Raw genomic sequence first — 18,823 nt, forward strand, 5'->3', positions numbered from 1 at the left:
GGCGCCCCCCGGGGGGTAATTTGTAATGGCATCTCTGGGAACGTGCGGGTGGCACTTTCCTTCCTACCGCCTTACGGGGGTGTCCTTGAGGCTGGAGACCAGGCCTTGTTCCCGGGGAAGCCTTGCTGCTGGGCCTACTGCTAAGGGCTGGTCGGAGACCAGGAACCACACCAGTTATTTTAACAGAGAGAATTTAATGTATAAACTTGTTAACGAGGCGCTGAGAACCTGAAAAGGCAAACAGAGAACGCTAGGTATCAGGGAGGGGGGAAGCTGCCACTCACCCCCTTGCTAGGGTAACGCAGGGGGCCCGTAGGAATGCTTCAAACTTAGCAGCTTGGAGGAGGGGCCCCAGGGTCCCAGCCTGATGAGGAGAAGCAGAAAAGAAGGTGTTTGGGGTCAGCTCCCCGGAACGGGCAGGGCCACACTTAGTGTGAGGCAGAGCACGTCCTCTCTGACCTGAAACCCTCCGACGGCCCCCATCTCACTCCAGCTAAGGTTAGCCAAGGTCTTAACCAGAAAGCTGTGCACTGTGGAAACATCACTACCTCTCTGAGCCCATTTCTTTCTCCTCCTCCTCCTCCTTCTTCTTCTTCTAAAGTCTGTCCATGTATTTTGAGAGAGAACACACAAGTGGGGGAAGGGCACAGAGAGAGGGAGAGAGAGGGAAGCCCAAGCAGGCTCCACCCTGTCAGCGCAGAGCCTGACGTGGGTCTCAGTCTCATGACTGTGAGATCATGACCTGAACCGAAATCAAGAGTCAGATGCTTAACTGACTGAGCCCCCCAGGCGCCCCGTCTCTGAGCCCATTTCTTATCACTCCCTCCACTCCCCGCGCTGGCCTGTTAGCCATTCTCCAATGTGCCAGATTCACTGTAGGGCCTCTGCACTTGCTGTTCCTTGGTCCGGCCCATGCTTGTTCGAGACTGTCAACACTTCTGCCGTGGTTGTGGCCATCCAGGCCGTGCTGTCCCTGTAGATCTTTGGCTACACCACTGGTGCTGTCCTGGGCTCTGGAGATGGGGTCACCCACACTGCACACCTGCCCAGGCCACCCTGCGTCTGGACCTGGCTGCCCAAGACGTGATGAATTACCTCACGAACGTCCTCTTGGAGCATGGCTACAGCTTTAGCACAGTGGCCGAGTGGGAAATCATGTATGACGTCACAGAGATGATGTGCTATGTCACCTTGGACTTGGTGCGGGAGCTGGCCAGCAGCCTGTCATCCTCCTCCCTGGAGAAAAGCAATGAGCTGCCCACAGGTGGGGATCACCATCAGCGCTGCCCCGAGGCGCTCTTTCAGCCCTCCCTCCTGGGGAATCCTGGAGACCTCCTTCAACTCCATCACGAAGTTGTCATGATATGACATCCGGAAGGACCTCTTCGCTGACACGGTGCTGCCTGGTGGGGCCACCACGTATCTGGTTGTCATTTCCGTCTTGCTGGTCCCATGGGGCTGGGAAAGTCTGAGCCTTAGGACCCACTTCCGTTCTTTCTTAAAAAAATTTTTTTTAGGGGCGCCTGGGTGGCTCAGTCGGTTAAGCGGCCAACTTCGGCTCAGGTCATGATCTCACGGTTCGTGAGTTCAAGCCCCGCGTCAGGCTCTGTGCTGATGGCTCAGAGCCTGGAGCTTGTTTCGGATTCTGTGTCTCCCTCTCTCTCTGACCCTCCCCCATTCATGCTCTGTCTCTCTCTGTCTCAAAAATAAATAAACGTTAAAAAAAAATTAAAAAAAAATTTTTTTAATGTTTATTTATTTTTGAGGGGGTGGGGAGGGGCAGAGAAAGGGAGACACAGAATCCGAAGCAGGCTCCAGGCTCTGAGCCGTCAGCACAGAGCCCATCGTGGAGCTTGAACTCACGAAACGCGAGGTCATGACCTGGGCCGAAGTCAGACACGCAACGAACTGAGCCACCCAGACGCCCCTCTTTTTTTTTTTTTTTTTTTTTAGATTTTATTTTTAAGTAATCCTTTCAGCCAATATGGACCTTGAACTCACAACCCCGAGGTCTAGTGTCGTATGTTCCACTGTCTGAGCTAGCCAGGTGCCCCCTGTCTACTTTCCTTTCTTTTTTTTTTTTTTTAAGTTTATTTATTTATTTTGAGAGAGAGAGAGAGAGCACACAAGCAGGGCATGGACAGAGAAAGAGAGATTGAGAGAGAAAGAGAGAATCCCAAGCAGGCTCCGGTCTGACAGCACAAAACCCAATGCGGGGCTCGATCTCACAAGCTGTGAGATCATGACCTGGGCCGAGATCAAGAGTCAGATGCTTAACCGACTGAGCCCCCCAGGCGCCCCTCCACTTTGCTTTCTTAACTGGTGTTTTCCTGCCAGAATGCCGTGGGGTGTTACTTGCCCTGAGTTGAAAAATGGTTTGCATTTACACCTGTACATTTATTCCTCCTTTTAATTTATGTAAGGTTTTTGTATGCAATTCTCAATTCTTCAAGAGATGACGATACATTTTGGTGTTCTACTGTCATGTGAGAACTTTAGGCCCCAGCGCTACATCATCGCGTGAGGAAAATAAAGTTCTGCAGTAAACCAGAAAAAAAAAATTAGACAGTGCCCAGCAATTTTGTTTGCAAAGGCTCCAGACTTTAGGCTGTTACTAAGCGCTGTGATACCTTGTTCTCAAGAAACTTTTCTAAGAAAAAGGTGTGCAATTTCTTTTGGGGACTGTGTCAGGAAGATTTGGGGTGGAAGTGACAGAAATCGAACTTAAATTGGTCTAGGCACAAAGGTGGGGGGGGGCAGATTTACTGGCTCATATAACTGCAAAGGCTGAAGTAGATTAACTTTGGGCATTTCTGGGGCCAGGAGCTCTAATGATCTCACCGGGGTGTCAGCTAGAGGGACAATATGGTGCAGTCCTTCCTGGAGGTGGTGGGAAGGATAAGGCGACCCTTTCAGAACTCTTTTCCCTTATGAGGTTATAGAAATGAGAAATGTCATTTCTATAGAGATAGAAATTACGCTCAGATGCTGCTGGTGAGGCTGGACACGGGATGGGAAGAATTAAGAGCTATTTTCTTCCAGGCTACTGATCTCAGCCTTCCCTCTGATAACCATCAGTTTAGAGATTCGCTTCACAGCAAAGAAGAGCTGCACACTCACAAACTCATGCTGGTTTCCAAAACACCCCCAACACACACACACACACACACACACACACACACACACACACACACCTGCATTGATGCCACAGCTGTGAAGGATCTGATGGCTCTTCTGCAGACATTTTCTGGCCTTTGGAGAAAGCGTAAAGAGTCACAGAAGATGCAGATACCAGCAGGGGCTGGGAGCCGGCGAGCAGACCTAACCATGAACGAGGGGCAGCTGACTCTCACAGGGCTTTTGCACCCGTGAGAAATCTTCATTTCATTCCTTCATTCTACACAAGGGGGAACAGAGTCCCAGAGCAGAGAAAGGACGTGCATAAAAGCCACACCATGAGACAACAGCGGGCAGAGACTTACCACCTGTGGACCCCCTGGACAGTGTGCCTTGCTTCCTCCTTCCCCTTTCCCCGGAGGTCGGTGCTCTCATTGTGCTGCCCTTTCTGGCTGCCCAGGGCTGGAGGTCAGAGTCAGAGGGGAGCTGAGGAGAGGTAGTTCAGCACATTTGCCCCAAACCTTTCCTTGTCTGCGTCTTCTCCCTTCTGACAAGAGCCTAGATGCTATAGATTGAGTGTCTGTGTCCCCTCCCCCACAAATTCATTTGTTGAAACCTATTTCCCCAATGTGAGGGGGTTAGGAGGTGGGACCTTTGGAAGGTGATTAGGTCGTGGGGGTGGAGCCCTCACAATGGGATTACTGCCCTTTTAAAAGAGACCTCAGAGAGCTCATCTGTCCCTTCTGCCAGTTGAGGTTATAGGGCAAAGACGGTGCTTACGAACCAGTAAGAGGGCTCTCACCCGACATGGAATCTACTAGTCTTGATCTTGGACTTTCCAACTTCTAGAATCATGAGAAATACATTTCTGTTGCTTATAAACCACCCCATCTATGGTATTTTGCTATAAGGCAGCCCACACTAAGAGACTAGAGGTGGTAGTTGGTCAGTTAAGCAGCCCTCAGCTCTGCCCAGAATGCCCTCCTCATCTTCCTTCTAATGGATAATTCTTTCTTTTGTTTTTTAATGTTTTTATTTATTTTTTGAGACAGAGAGAGAGACAGAGCATGAGCAGGGGAGGGGCAGAGAGAGAGAGAGAGGGAGAGACAGAATCTGAAGCGGGCTCCAGGCTCCGAGCTGTCAGCACAGAACCCGACGCGGGGCTCGAACCCACAAACCGCGAGATCATGACCTGAGCTGAAGTTGGACGCTTAACCGACTGAGCCACCCAGGCACCCCCGTGGATAATTCTTTCTTATCCTTCAAAGCCTTAGCTCAGTAATAACTTCTTCGGGAAGCTCCCCCTTCGACTGAGTCTTCCTGCTGTGCTTATGGAGCACACCCAGGACTCTCCAGTGTTGGTGGCCACACCACCCTGGGGAGTCTGTGACTGCATCTTTCTCCCTGCACTGTGCATTCCCCAAGAGCAGAGCTTGTCTCGTTCATTCTGTGTTCCCACTTCCTAGCAGAAAGCTTAGTTTTGCCTGCACAGTCTCATCCCTCCTCATGACAACCATGTAACACAGACATGAGAAAAGATGAAGAGATGCGCGGTAACTTGCCTGAGATCCCATAAGTAGCAAAAGGTTGAGGTGCTGTTGAATCTAGGCAGTCTGATTTCAGAGTCCGGGCTCCAGACCACGGAGACCCCACGCGTTCAATAAAGGCTTGTTGAATGAATTAAGGGGCTTCTTTCTTTCTCTGTAGCCAGCACCTAGCGCCTAAGGTTTGACACTGGTAAGAACCAACATTGCCGCCACAACCACCTTTACGGAAGCTTATTAAGTACCAGGCACTATGCTCGGCATTTTGCGTATACTGGATTAATCGCACGTTACCATTGAAACAAATTGCTGCGAACTTAGTGCCTTAAAATAACAAATTTATTTCCCTACAGTTCTGGAGATCAGAAGCCTGAAGTATGTTTCAATGGGCTAAACTCAAGGTGCTGGCAGGCAGGCCTGTGTTCCTTCTGGAAGCTCTAGGGAAGAAACCATTTCTTTGCTTTCTCTTGCTTCTAGAGGCCAATTGCGCTCATGGCTTCTTCCTCCATCTTCAAAGATGCCAGTTGTAGTGTAGAATCTTCTCTCATACCTGATCTCCATTTCCATCCTTCCATTTTTCTCTCTCTGACCCTGATCCTCCTGCTTCCCTCTTATAAAGACCCTTGTGATTATATTAGCCACCCCCCCATAATCCAGGATAATCTTTCTACCTCCAGATCTTTAATCACATAGACAAAGCCTCCTTTGCCATATTAAGCAATATATTCGCAGTTTCTGGAGACTGGGACATGGACATCTTTGGGGAAAATTGTGCAGTCTACGACATATACCATCTCATTTAACCCTTGTACAGTAATGCTGCGACATAGTGGTACAAGCTCCACTTAATAGGAGTGGAAGACGTGTGGCACACAGGGGGTGCGCATAAGTGTTCGTGGGGATGATCTGGTGTGACAGCTGATTGACAATACATTGTTCTTCACTGGACAGAAGGTCCTGAAGGATGTATCCAGTCCTGTGTCTTCCCTAAAATCTCCTCTACAATCCCCCCGGCCCACCCCCGGGGCAGGTGGAGGCTCCGTCAGAGTGCTTAGCACTTAATTGTTTCCCTGGCCTGACTCTTCTCCCAGTGAGATCACTATCTCCTTCAGGGAAATTGTATTCCTAATTCTTTGTCTCTTCCCATGATGCCCTGGGCTTTTCACAGACTTCATTTTCTCTCTTGTAGTCCTTGAAAGGAGGGAGTATGTGTCCATTTTGCAGAAGAGCAAAGTGAGGCTCAGGTTACATGCAGGGTCATTTCTTTTTTTTTTTTTTTAACATTTTATTTATTTTTGAGAGAGACAGAGACAGAGACAGAGTACAAGTGGGGGAGGGGCAGAGAGAGAAGGAGACACAGAATCTGAAGCAGGCTCCAGGCTCTGAGCTGCCAGCACAGAGCCCGACGCGGGGCTCGAACTCATGAACTAAGAGATTATGACCTGAGCTGAAGTCAGATGCTTAACCGACTGAGCCACCCGGGTGCCCCGGGTCATTTCTTGATAGATGCTGGTTGATGGACTCTGTCTTGCTTCCAATTCTTTACTTCTTTTTTTTTTTTTTTTACGTTTATTTATTTTTGAGACAGAGAGAGACAGAGCATGAACGGGGTGGGAGGGGTGGTCAGAGAGAGGGAGACACAGAATCCGAAACAGGCTCCAGGCTCTGAGCTGTCAGCACAGAGCCCGACGCGGGGCTCGAACTCACGGACCATGAGATCATGACCTGAGCTGAAGTCGGACGCTTAACAGACTGAGCCACCCAGGCGCCCCCCAACTCTTTACTTCTAACGTCAGCATGAGGGACCCTACATTCTCAGCAGCCTCTGACCCTCTGACCAGCTCTGCCACTTGACTGGATTTTGTTTTCTCTTTCACTTTCACTAATCTCTGGATATTCTTCCTGTGGTGTATGTACACACACACACACACACACACACACACACACACACACATACGCACACACTCCGGCCCCCAGAATCTTCCCAGGACTGGCATCTTTATGGAGCTCTTACCCCTTGTCCCCCCATCTTCATCTGTAAAATGGTCATCTTAGCCACACTTTACATCCTTTTTCTTGCATACAGCCACCAACTTACACATTCCTCATGGCACAGCTTTCTCTACCTTTGGAAATGACAATAAATTAATCTACTTTTTCTTTTAGTAGAAACCCCTTGCAATCACCCTGGTGGTGATTAAGAGGGTCAGGTCTGGAATCAGACTGCCTGGGTTGGAACCCAAGCTTTCCTAGTCATTAACTAAGAAAGCATATTAATTCCTCTGAGCTCTGTTTCCTCACTTTTTAAAAAAATAAGTATGTTTGTTTGTTTGTTTATAGAGCACAAACAGGGGAGAGGCAGAGAGAGAGAGAGAGAGAGAGAGAGAGAATCTTAAGCAGGGATTCAGAGTAGAGCCTGACGCGGGGCTCGAACCCACAAACTGTGAGATCATGACCTGAGCCGAATCAAGTCGGATGCTTCACCGACTGACCCACCCAGGTGCCCCTGTTCCCTCATTTAAAAAATGAAAAAACAATAAACAGTATTTTTCTCACATATCTGGCAGATGCTATTTTTTGAAGGTAAGATTTGTTTAGAGGTCACTGCTTCTGCCCCTTGCTGCCTTTTTTCCATCGCCCATACCCCATTCTCTCATCGTGCTGCTTGTCAACACAAGGCATCTGGAAGGGGTGGTGACATCAGTCATGTACGCTTTGGGGGGGGGGTGGTTAATCTGCTGTGTCTCTTCCCAGGGCCATTTTTCCTTGCACCCTCATTTGCAATCACAGATGGGAGGTCCAGACCATCTGCTAATGGGAATTAGGTCACGGATGGTCAGATGAGGGAGGCACTGGGGAGGGGCACTCCTCATACCTGTAGTGTCCCACCAAATAGATAACCATCTTCCAGTCATCCTTGCTTTTTTCCGTCACGTGTTGGCTTGGTGGGGGAGAGGAAGTGTTGGCACCTGGAGGAGGTTTGATAGAAGGCATTCCTGGATGACTTCATCTCTGGGCCTTGCCTCTCAAAATTCCAGCCAAATCAGTTCTACCGTTTAAGGGATGGAAGCAGGGTCAGCATTCCAGAAGTTCCTTGTCATACCCAGGCTTTTAATCAGATGATACTGGAGAATTAGCATCCTAGTGCAGGCAGTTGTGAGAGGGTGGGGAGGGGTCTCAAAGGTCCCTGCTGCATGCTTGTCTTTCCGGCCAGACCTGGGTTGAGGAGAGCGAGACCTCTTGGTTGAGTTTGCTCAGAACCATCAGAACCACGGACAGCGGTCAGGGTGCCCTGAAGACCCGCAGCGGCGCAGGGTGCAGAGAGCAGAGCCTGTGCCGGGTTACAGGCAGGCGAGGGGAGGGAAGACGCGCTCCGGTGGCGGGGGGGGGGGGGGGGGGGGGTTGGCTGGGACTGTTCTGGCTCTGAGTCACCCCGTGCGCCCCGCACTTGCGTCGTGGGGCCTCGGAACGCTGGAGTTGTGTCTGCCTTCTCCGAGAATGGTTGGGGGTGGGGAGGAGAGGCCCTGGGAGTTTTGCAGGAAAGGAGGCAGCGCGAGGCGAAGGACCTGTTGGTGTCCCCCGCGCGCTCCCGCCCCCCCGGCCGGGCCCATTGCTATACAAGGCCTGCTCTCCCCAGCATCCACCCCAGCGAGTATGGTCGCAGGCGCGGAGGGGTACATTCCCCCGCCCTGAGCTCAGCGTGCCGGAATGCGGCCGATAAATCAGAGATAACCCCAGGCCCGGGATAAAAGGCCGAGGTTGTCCTAGGATCCGGGAGAGCGTCCGCCGGCCTCTAGGAGGTGAGACGTGACCCGGAACACAGCGCAGCGGCAGCGGCAACGATCTCTTTCTCTCCGGTGACATGGACCCCAAGACGGCGCTGCTCCGGGCCCTCCTGCTCCTCCTGTTCTTGCACCTGTCGCCACTAGGAGGTCGCTCCCACCCGCTGGGCGGCCCCGACCCCGCCTCGGAAGCGTCCGCAATACAGGTGAGAGAGCTTCAGCCTGCGAAAAGGCTGCTGTGGGTAGCAGCAGTTAAACGGGTCCTGAGCTCTTGTCCCAAAAGGTCCTCAGCCCCCCTAGCGAATTAGTGATAAGGGATTAGAAAGCAACCGGATTGGGTGCCAGGACCCCTACCTAAGGTGGTTGGTTCATCTCAGCTCCGTCTAGGGCGGTTTGGCCAGGTGCGGGTTGCTGAGGCTGGGGCTGTCCCCACGCATTGCAGGAGCTGCTGGACGGTCTGCGGGACACAGTTTCAGAGCTGCAGGAAGCCCAGATGGCCCTGGGACCCCTCCAGCAGGGCCACAGCCCCGCAGAATCCTGGGAGGCCCAGGAGGAACCCCCTGCGCGGGTCCTTGCGCCCCATGACAATGTCCTCCGGGCCCTGAGACGACTAGGCAGTTCCAAGATGATGCGTGATTCAAGGTGCTTTGGCCGGAGGCTGGACCGGATTGGCTCCCTCAGTGGCCTGGGCTGCAATGGTAAGCCCCCTCCCTGCCAGCTTGATCCCCCTGCCCCACTCCTATGGGTCCCACCATCGGAACCACTTCTGGGTTTATTGTCTCTGGGAACCACATTCTGAGAAGAAGACACTTGGGCTTTACTCTCTCTTGCTGACAGTGCTTAGGGCCAAGGGGCACCTTTCTAGAAATATTAAATGTGGACATCATTCGTTACTATGTCCACGAGTCCCTACCACCTTCTCTTGCCTCGCTGACCAAAAGGGGCAGAGTCGCCTTAGGATGGAATCCAGTCATTCTCTGGCTGCATCTCCTTGGAGCAGAAAGAGTCCTAAACGTTTTCCTCCTGGTTTCCCCCAGCCTGTCTATAGCCTCAAAGGCAGAGGACGGGATCACCAGGGCAGCAATAATTTCCAGTTTACAGATGAGGAGACTGAGGTCCAGAGAGAGGGATTATTCTAAAGCCTCAAACACCCAGATCAGCCGAGGATGGGGGTGGGGTGGTGGTGGCAGGGATCACACCCAGTGTGGGGAAGCTCAGATCCTGCCTCAGTTTCCCACCTGACGCCGTCATCACCCTTTCTCCCCCCCACACAGTGCTGAGAAGGCATTAAGAGGAAGTGCCGGTACAGACATCTGCGTCTGATTCTTCATCAACTCCCTGAGCCCCTTTGAAGCAATTCTTATTTATTTATTTTTATTTATTTATTTATTGTGATTGTTTTATATAAGATGATTCTTATCTCCGAGCACACATTTTCCACGGTGAAATAAAGTCAACATTTTATCTTCTTCTTTCGCAACTGATTTGTCCTGGGGCGCCTGGGTGGCTCAGTTGGTGGAGCTTCCTTCCGGATCTTGGTTTCAGCTTGGGTCATGATCTCGCGGTTCGTGAGTTCAAGCTCCGTTGTCGGGCTCTGCGTTTATAGTGCAGAGCCTGCTTGGATTTCTCGCTCTCTCCCTCTCTCTCTGCTCCTCCTTCTCTCTCTCTCTCTCTCTCTCTCTCTCAAAATAAATAAATAAACTTAAAAAATGTTAAAGAAAAGAAACTGATGCGTCTTAGTGCATTAGAAGAAATACATCATTAAAAAAAAAAAACAAAACCCACACACCAAAAAACCCAAAGCCTTTGTTTTCCTGAAGGTTCTAAAAGTGTCCTAATGGTGGGGTGGGGAGAAGGCATCAGAGCTGGTCAGGTAGGAGTAGGGGTGCCCTGCTTCTCCTGAAGGGTTTTTCTTGTTCTGAAATGTCTACAAATACCTCAAGCACTCAAGACACTTTGCAGAAACTGCTTTTCAAAGCTGGCAGTTTCTCCCTGGGAGTGCAGATGGGCCCTGAGACGTTCACGCAACACGGGAGTGTGGGTCAGTGTTTGCTCACTAGCTTTCCCTCTGTCTGGAATTCTGCCATCGGAGACATTCTCCCTGGTGATTGTTTCCTTTAAAGCCCTGAGTTCAATAGCATTTTCATTTCCCCATCCCAGGTTTAGAAGTGTCTGACAAAAGGCCCAGCATTTAGGGTGCCCCTTTTCCGGGGGCTCCACATCTTTACTTCCTCTCTGCCTCAGAGAGAGAAACCTCTCATCTCTAGGGCCGAAAAGGAAACAACCACCAGAGTCATACTGGGTTGTCTTATTCAGCATGGAGTCCTGCTGGTACGCTGCCCTGTACCCCACGGTCCCCCCTTCCCAAGCGCCCTGCCTCTCGAGCATCCCGGGCCACACTCCTTTGCTTTCAGGCTCCCAGGCCTCAGCTCCTGCAGTCCCCTTGCCCAGAATGCCTTTTAGGATGCTAGCTCCGCAGAAGGGACAGGACTATTCTTATCCCCGTTTGATGGATGAGAAAACTGAGACCCAGAAAACCGAAGCCCCCCTACCTGGCCGCATGTGGCCACGGATGCTCTGAGCTCTCCCACTGAGTGGAGAGCCAAGTGACTCTTGAGCCTGTGCTCTCTCCCCGCGCTCCTGGCCTTGAACTTCACTCTCCTGACCTTCCTGCTGTTCTCAGCTAATGTTGCTGCCACCGAGGGGAACCACAAGTGGTAGGTCTCTGTGTCGTTTCTCATGTCAGCCCAGTGTGTGCCAAAGGTTCTGGACAGCCGATGACATCAATTAAGGTTTTTAAAATGAGGTTGAGGAGCGAGTTGCTTTCTAATAAAACTGTGAGCCACCTTTACCTGGTGTTTCCGACCCAGGGAGTGCAATGAATACTCAGCGTAGTTAACTTTCACAAAGCCCTCATCAGGCACCAGCTACTGTCTCGTTAACTCCTATAGTCCTTGCAACAAACCTCTGAAGAGCTCTTACTAACCCTCATTTTAACAGAGGGGGAAACTAAGGCACAGAGAGGTGATGTGACTTGCTCAAGATCATGCAGTTAGTTAGTGGCAGAGCCAGGGTTCAGGTCCAGCACCCAGGTCCCTAACCACTGCATCACCCCGTCCCTCCCAAGTCAGTGAAGCAGGTTTGCTGGTGGGAGGAAAATTGCCCTCCTAATGGCATCATTCGGCTCCGCGTTTGGTGAACTGCCGCTGCCCGCTGGTGACCTCTCCCCTCTGCTCAGGTGATGAAGGCGGGCCTTTTCCAGAACACCCACTCCCCAAATCCAGCCAACGCTTCTTCCCAGTGAGTCTGGCTTATCCATATGTAGGGCTCAGGTGGGTGGGGTCTGTACATATGATACGTGTGTTACTTGGGTCTTCTCCGCAGGCAAAAGTCTGAGAAAGAGGACCGCAGAGAGAACAGCAAAGGAGCCAAATGTGACCGTTGGAGGATGGGGGTGGGTAGCCCCCCCCTCAATGGAGGGACCTCTCATTGAGTTCCCCTCGTGTTTGGTGTTTGTGGGGAGCAATGCAAACACGCCCTGTCTATAGATGCCCTTAAAATTCTTTTAAATGTTTATTTTTGAGAGAGAGAGAAAGCATGCAAGAGTGGGGTTCGGCAGAGAGAGAGGGGGACGGGGAATCTGAAGCGGGCTCTGTGCTGACAACAGCAAGCCTGACGCGGAATTTCAACTAACCGTGAGATCATGACCTGAGCCAAAGTCAGATGCTTAATCGAAACCAAATGAACCACCCAGGCGCCCCTTATGGATGCCCTTTAAAACCTGCCTTCCCTGGGGAGCCTGGGTGGCTCAGTCAGTTAAGCATCAGACTTAGGGTCAGGTCATGATCTTGAAGTTTGTGAGGTCAAGCCCGGAGTCAGGCTGTCCGCTATGAGTGCAGAGCTCGCTTCAGATACTCGGTCCCCCTCTCTCTCTGCCCTTCCTTGCCTCTCTCAAAAATAAATAAACATGAAAAAAACATGGCCCTCCCTAACCTGTGACCCTGACCCCTTCAAATGTACCCCCCCCCACGTAGCTATAGCCATGGCATTCACCTCCCTGACTTCCCTATTATCAACCTCATTGTCCAACGAAGCTGCCAGATTATATCTCCCCGTAGATGCTCATCACTGTCATCTTCCCAGAAAGATGTGCTGGTGAAAATAGAGCCCAGGAGCCCTAACCCACGTCTTCAAAGCTGGAAAGGATTTAAGTAGAGAGTGGATGGGCTTTGCTGGGTCCCAAGTGTTGAGGTTACAGAAGTCAGGATAGTATTGGGACTGAATGTTTTCTTTTTTAATTTTTTTTAATGTTTATTTATTTTTGAGAGAGAGAGAGAGAGAGAGAGAGAGAGAGAGAGAGAGAATGTGAGCAGGAGAGGAGCAGAGAGAGGAAGACACAGAATCCGAAGCAGACTCCAGGCTCCCAGCTGTCTGCACAGAGCCCGATGCGGGGCTCGAACTCACTGACCGCGAGATCATGACCTGAGCTGAAGTCGGACGCTTAACCGACTGAGCCACCAGGCGCCCCGAACATCATTTTCAAAGTCAGAAACAACCATCCCTAAACGTGCAGCAGGATCTTGCCAATTTCTTCCAACTGGGGCTTCTGCTGCAGACCATGTGTGACATTCCTGGGACCTCATGGCTCCCCGAAGCAGCCCACAGCGTCCTCGCGGAGAATCCTGAGATGGGGACTCTGCGATAGAAGCTAGAGACTCCCCAATTCTGGATCCTCCCCCCCATTTGCAATGCTCATTCCATTGTGTGACTGAGACAACTTCTTTCCAGTGATAAGGAAATAAAGGCTGTTGACTTTTTAGCTAGTGGGAGAGGTGGGGGTGGGGGGTGGATCTGCTTTTCTGTGCCTTTGCTTTTCTTCTGCCTCACTCCTCCAGGCTGGCTTCTAAACACGCCGTCAAATATTAACTTCTCCACGCGGGCGGTGTGCACACCCCCCAAAATTGGGCCGGGGCATGGAAAAGAAGAGAAACTTCACATCAAGCCATTTTCTGTCTCAGGTGCAAATGGAAGGCTTCACCAGGATTGGGGTAATCAGACAGTCTGGGGCTGGTCTCTGTTTCCACTAAGCCTTGTCAGTGCAGAAGGTGGTAAGTTGGTTCAACGTCAAGTCCTCGGGAGAGCAAAATTGAATATGCTCTTTCTTGCCACCCCCCTTCCACAAAATAGACAGCAATAAAAACCAAACGCAACCCGGACAAAAAGCCGAGGCTACTAGAAGAAATGCGACAACTGACACTGAGGCCCTGCTCGGGCTTCACTCCGGAAGAGGAGAGGTTACTTTAATACAAGGAGCCGGGAAAATTCTGAAATTCTCTTTCTGGAACCTGGAAGGGCATTTCCCCCTCTCCTCGGGCCACCTGCAGACTTCAGAAGTGGCTCAGGACAGAGGAGCAGCACAGGCCCTCGGGCCGAGCTATTGCAGGGACTACCTGCCACAAGGCCCTTCCGGAAGTCGCCGCCCGCCTCAAAGGCCTGTCTGAAAGGGCATCTCCAGGGGATCGGCCGTGTGACGCACACAGCAAGGAGCATCAGTTCCCCCAGTGTGGCTGCTCACTGAATCCTCTTTGCTAATAATAACCCTGCCAACCGAGCGATTAAGCTGTGAGCACATTCCAGGGACTCATCAGGATACGAGGGTTTTGCCCCCAGACTTCCTGTTCAGGGTTGCACCCACTCTGGATTTCAAGCTGAGTTCGGCTGACCCTGATAAGGTTCCTGGAGAGCGCTCCTTTCTCCTTCTGTCTTAGAATAAAATCACCCTGGATACCTCTTGTGACCTCTGGCCTCGTACTGCCCCGATTTCCCGCCCGCCCGCAGAACAGCCTCTCTACCTGACCAGCCAGGGAGGGGGCTTGGCACATGCATTTCCTGGCTTCCGGGGAGCCCCTCGAAACACATCGGGTGTGTCGGCCGGTCGCAGGGCTTGGATGACCCTTTCCGTGAGGTAGTCCACACACACACACATGCTCACGGACTTGCCAAGCACACCCCCTGCCCAGGAAGGGGGAGGGTAAAGGAGCTGCTCAGAGGTCACCTGGAGAGTGGGGATCGGGGTGTGTTTAATCAGAGACCGCACCGAAAGGGCTGGCAAGGAACTGTCATGCTAAGGGGCAGCAGCATCTGTGAAATGGATTAGGAATTACGGGCGCTGGTGTCAGACCTGGGGTTCCAGCCCTGGCCTCGCCACTTAGGCAGTGACCTTGGGCAAGTGACATAACCTCTGTCTTAGTTCTGCCCCTCTGTGAATGAGAACAATATTACCCACCCCATGGGGGCTGTGATGAAAATTAGATAATCCATCTAAAGTTGTCCACATGGTGTCGGGCATGTTACCGCTGATCAACACGGGCAACCGTTCTCACCATCTTTCAAACAGATAGCACTTCACACTTGAGAACGCGTGTGCAGAATGCACACATTGGTAGTTCATCTAACTCATGGCAACACTGAGGGGTGGGTAGAGCATGGGGAAAATAAGGCTGTGACGATGTACCTTGGTGTAACTTGGTTTGCTCGGGGCTCTAGCACGGGTCTCTCAACCCTTCAAATTTGGGGTTTTCCCCCCAAGTCCATCTTGCATTGAGTAGTACCCTAACATGGAGTTCAGTGCTTAGTGAACGGAGGGCGCTCATTAAATGTGGGCAGCCTTGGGGAGCCTGGCTGGCTGTTGGGAGGGTGTGCAACTCGTGCTCTTGGGGTTGTGAGTTCGAGCCCCACGTTGGGTGTGGAGGTTACTTAAAATCTTGAGGGGCGCCTGGGTGGCTCAGTCGATTAAGCTTGATTTCGGCTCAGGTCATGATCTCGCGGTCTGTGGGTTCAAGCCCCGTATCGGGCTCTGGGCTGACAGCTCAGAGCCTGGAGCCTGCTTTGGTTCTCTATCTCCCTCTCTATCTGCCCTTCCCCTGCTCATGCTCTGTCACTCTCTCTCTCTCTCTCTCTCAAAAATAAATAAACTTAAAAAAAAAAGTTAAAATCTTGAAAAAAAAGGTGGGGGAAGACTTGCTGCCTGCTAATTTTCTTTGGGGGGGTGGGTCAGGAAAATGGAGGCCTCAGTGGCTCATCACTCGCCTGGCCTCATGGAAGGTCATGGAAGACATTAAGGGAAACTGGGTGCCACATTCACCTCCCCGTCACTCCACCAGCCAACTCGCCACAGGAGCTTTCCTGGGAGTGTTGGGGCCATCATAAACTTCAAACTCAGAGTCTGAGCTGCTCTAATCAGCGAGGTGACAGGGATGAAACCATTGGCCTCTCGAAGTGCCCACCTCCCTCAACACTGTGGAGGGGAAGGAGGAGGAGCTTGGCAGAGGGATGGTTGCGTTCCCAAAAGTTTTCTTGGTGTTTACGTGTGGGAGCTGAGTTCTTGGGATGTTCATCACATTTGGTTCCCGGCTGACTTAATATTCTAAATAATAACTCCCTCTTCACCTGACTGCCGAGAATGACTGCCAGGAGTGAGGGCAGCTCAGTTGGAGGGAGAGGACTGCCCTCACGGCTGATGAGTCAGGTGTGAGGCCGGCTTGAGCATCTGGACTAATTTGTCCCGAGCTGCCGGCCGCCTGCCACTTCCTCCTCTCCCGCCCTTATTTGGAGCCCCTGACAGCTGAGCCGAAAAACCTACCCGGGGAGCTGGGCGCTGGCCAACTGTCACCCTCTGCCTCTCCGCATGGGTCCTGTTGCCCAGGAGAAAGAAGCCCCAGGCATCACTGTGAGATAACCAAGGACTCTTTTTTGCTCTTCTCACACCTTTGAAGTGGGAACCTCTTGAGGCAAATCAACAAGAATGTGGCTCTTGCAGCTGAGGGTCTGGGGTTGTTGGGGCTGCTCAAGGTGGAGGGGGCAGTGACAGGCTCTGCTGGGCTGATAGCTTTAAAAGGTCATCTTCTGCTGTTCCCTCATTCAGCTGCTTTATCGCTGCAAGTGACAGAATGGGGAGGGTTCCGTCCCTCTTGCGCTCTTGGAGAGCTGGGGGGCTATAAAAAGAGGAGGCGCAGGGCAGCTGGGAGACAGGCGGAGGGAGGCTGAGAGAAGGAGAAGAGAGGACAGAGAGGCAGCAAGCACCAGAACACTCCTTGACCGACGCCATCATGGGCTCCTTCTCCACCATCACCGCGAGCTTCCTCCTTTTCCTGGCGTGTCAGCTCCTGTGGCAAACAGGAGCTAACCCGGTATATGGCTCTGTGTCCAACGCAGACCTGATGGATTTCAAGGTAGGACCGGGACAGGGGCCACAGTCTGGGACCAGGGGGCTTTGTGACACTGTGCTGGTCACTGAGACCTCTCCCTTTCCCCGTGTGTTCTTTTTGTAAAGAATTTGCTGGACCATTTGGAGGACAAGATGCCTTTAGAAGATGAAGTCGTGCCCCCACAAGTACTAAGTGAGCAGAATGAGGAAGCTGGGGCAGCTCTTAGCCCCCTCCCTGAGGTGCCTCCCTGGGCTGGGGAGGTCAACCCAGCCCAGAGAGATGGGGGTGCCCTTGGGCGGGGCTCCTGGGACTCCTCCGATAGATCTGCCCTCCTGAAAAGCAAGCTGAGGGCACTGCTTGCTGCCCCTCGGAGTCTGCGGAGGTCCAGCTGCTTTGGAGGCAGGATGGACAGGATTGGAGCTCAGAGTGGACTGGGCTGCAACAGCTTCCGGGTAAGAGGAGCTGGGGGTGGAAATGGAGTGGGGAGGAAGGCGGTTATGGTTTCACTGAGACTCAAACTTTGTCAAAGAACACCACCAGGGGATGCCTCCTGCAGTAAAGAGACCAGAGTAGAAGCTTTCTTTTTGGAAATTTTGTGTCCCAACTTGGGGCAATGACATCATTCATCATTCTCAGCTACAGGCTGCTAAGGAAATGCTAAGAAAAAAAAAAGTTACTGCCATAAGCACTGGGGACTTAAAATGTTCATGGAGCCAAGTCACCTTTGTTCTGCTGATTGGCAGTTCATGTGCCTCCCCAGAATTGTCAGACCCCGAAGGATTAAATGAAAATGACCAGGGTTGACTTATAGCTTCTAACAAGCAATTTGTGTACCAGTTCATGAAACTCAGGGTTGTCAGGCCGGAGTGGGGGCTGCTGGGAAGTGAGCACAGTCCTTTGAGGTTGACTTTTCCACTAGGGCCAGGTCACCAAGCCAACCTTGTCTCTGTTCTCTTTGTAGTACCGAAGATAATGGCCAGGGAGGAAAAGGCAGGCCAGGCCCTGCGCAGACTTCGAGAGACCCTCATCCTTTGGGGTCTCTCACTCAACTTTGTCCCATCTCATTGCCATCAAGTTGAGCCGTGATGAGCACCCTATTCAAGCTGCAGCCTCTTGTCAACGTTTCTCACATTTTATGCTGAATGTAGACCAAGTGGTTTAATTGTGGCTTCCCCTCTGCTCCCATCCTATGCATTAAATTTTAGGATAGACGCTCACCCATTACTGAAAGCTGTTTGACTCATGAATAAACTTCAGCACCACGGACAGAAGCCGAAGGCTCGGGTTGGTGATTTCTTTCTTTTTCCTGGGAAGAGAATTCAGCCTGATACCCATTTACCTTTTGTCAGAGAGAATGCCCGGTTTCTCTCTTCTTCCTTTTAAACATAATAGAATTTATCTTGGGGAGCCATTTAAGGTTCACAGCAAAATGAAGCAGAAAGTATAGAGGTTTCCCATAGGCCCCCTGCCCTCACACATGCAGAGCCAGCCCCGTCATCAATGTGTCCCACCAGAATGGAGCCTTTGTGACAGCTGATGAACCTACACTGACACATTGTTGTCACCCAGGGTCCACAGCTGACATTAGGGTCACTCTTGGTGGCATGCTGTGGATTTGGACAAATTCTTGCTTGTATTCCCTCCCACCTCTTACCCTTAAATTTTTCTTTGGTGGAAGGTGGGGCACAAACCACAGTTCACAGTTTACTCTCTCACATCGGCCTTATCACAGATCCTGGAAATGCCCCAGGAGACTGAAAGGGCATTTATTTTTCAGATTTGCTCATATTCAGGGCACTTATTTGTTAAAAAGAAAACTTACAAACATCTGGGTTTTTTTTTTTCTGGTTACATCTAATGTAGCTTGTACCCCATAGACAATTTTGTACACCCAGTAGTTTTTTGTTTTGTTTTTGTTGTTGTTGTTGTTTTTGGAGGCACATATATACTCAGAGCCTAAAAAAAAAAAAATCAAGGCACATTTGTAAATGAGGGCACTAACAAAACTTTCTCTGATACATTTTGAGAGAGTTACTTGGCACAGCTGAGTGACTGCACTTTAAGAAAGTGGGCAAAGCATTTGGGTTTAAGAGCTGAGCAAAGCAGGGCACCTGTGGGGCTCAGTCGGTTGAGCATCCGACTTCAGCTCAGGTCATGATCTCGTGGTTCTTGC

General features: G+C 51.3%; 2 protein-coding genes and 1 pseudogene across 2 annotated transcripts; all 3 read left to right on the plus strand.

Moving 5' to 3' along the window:
- The first annotated feature begins 847 nt into the window (after window positions 1–847).
- LOC109273875 (actin, cytoplasmic 1-like) lies at window positions 848–6,702 on the plus strand (annotated as a pseudogene).
- Window positions 6,703–8,143: 1,441 nt separating this feature from the next.
- NPPB (natriuretic peptide B) lies at window positions 8,144–9,912 on the plus strand. Its single transcript, XM_019461411.2, has 3 exons — window positions 8,144–8,649; window positions 8,886–9,141; window positions 9,718–9,912. The coding sequence occupies exons 1-3, from the start codon at window positions 8,524–8,526 to the stop codon at window positions 9,732–9,734; spliced, it is 399 nt and encodes a 132-aa protein (XP_019316956.2). The 5' UTR covers window positions 8,144–8,523; the 3' UTR covers window positions 9,735–9,912.
- A 6,542-nt stretch (window positions 9,913–16,454) lies between these two features.
- On the plus strand, window positions 16,455–17,921 carry NPPA (natriuretic peptide A). The gene is made up of 3 exons (XM_019461410.2): window positions 16,455–16,674; window positions 16,776–17,102; window positions 17,612–17,921. Exons 1-3 carry the CDS (start codon window positions 16,552–16,554, stop codon window positions 17,621–17,623), a joined length of 462 nt encoding a protein of 153 aa, XP_019316955.2. The 5' UTR covers window positions 16,455–16,551; the 3' UTR covers window positions 17,624–17,921.
- Window positions 17,922–18,823: the final 902 nt, after the last annotated feature.

This window comes from Panthera pardus, unplaced genomic scaffold (genome assembly GCF_024362965.1).
Source record: "Panthera pardus isolate Hobbes unplaced genomic scaffold, ASM2436296v1 HiC_scaffold_11, whole genome shotgun sequence".
NCBI lineage: Eukaryota > Metazoa > Chordata > Mammalia > Carnivora > Felidae > Panthera > Panthera pardus.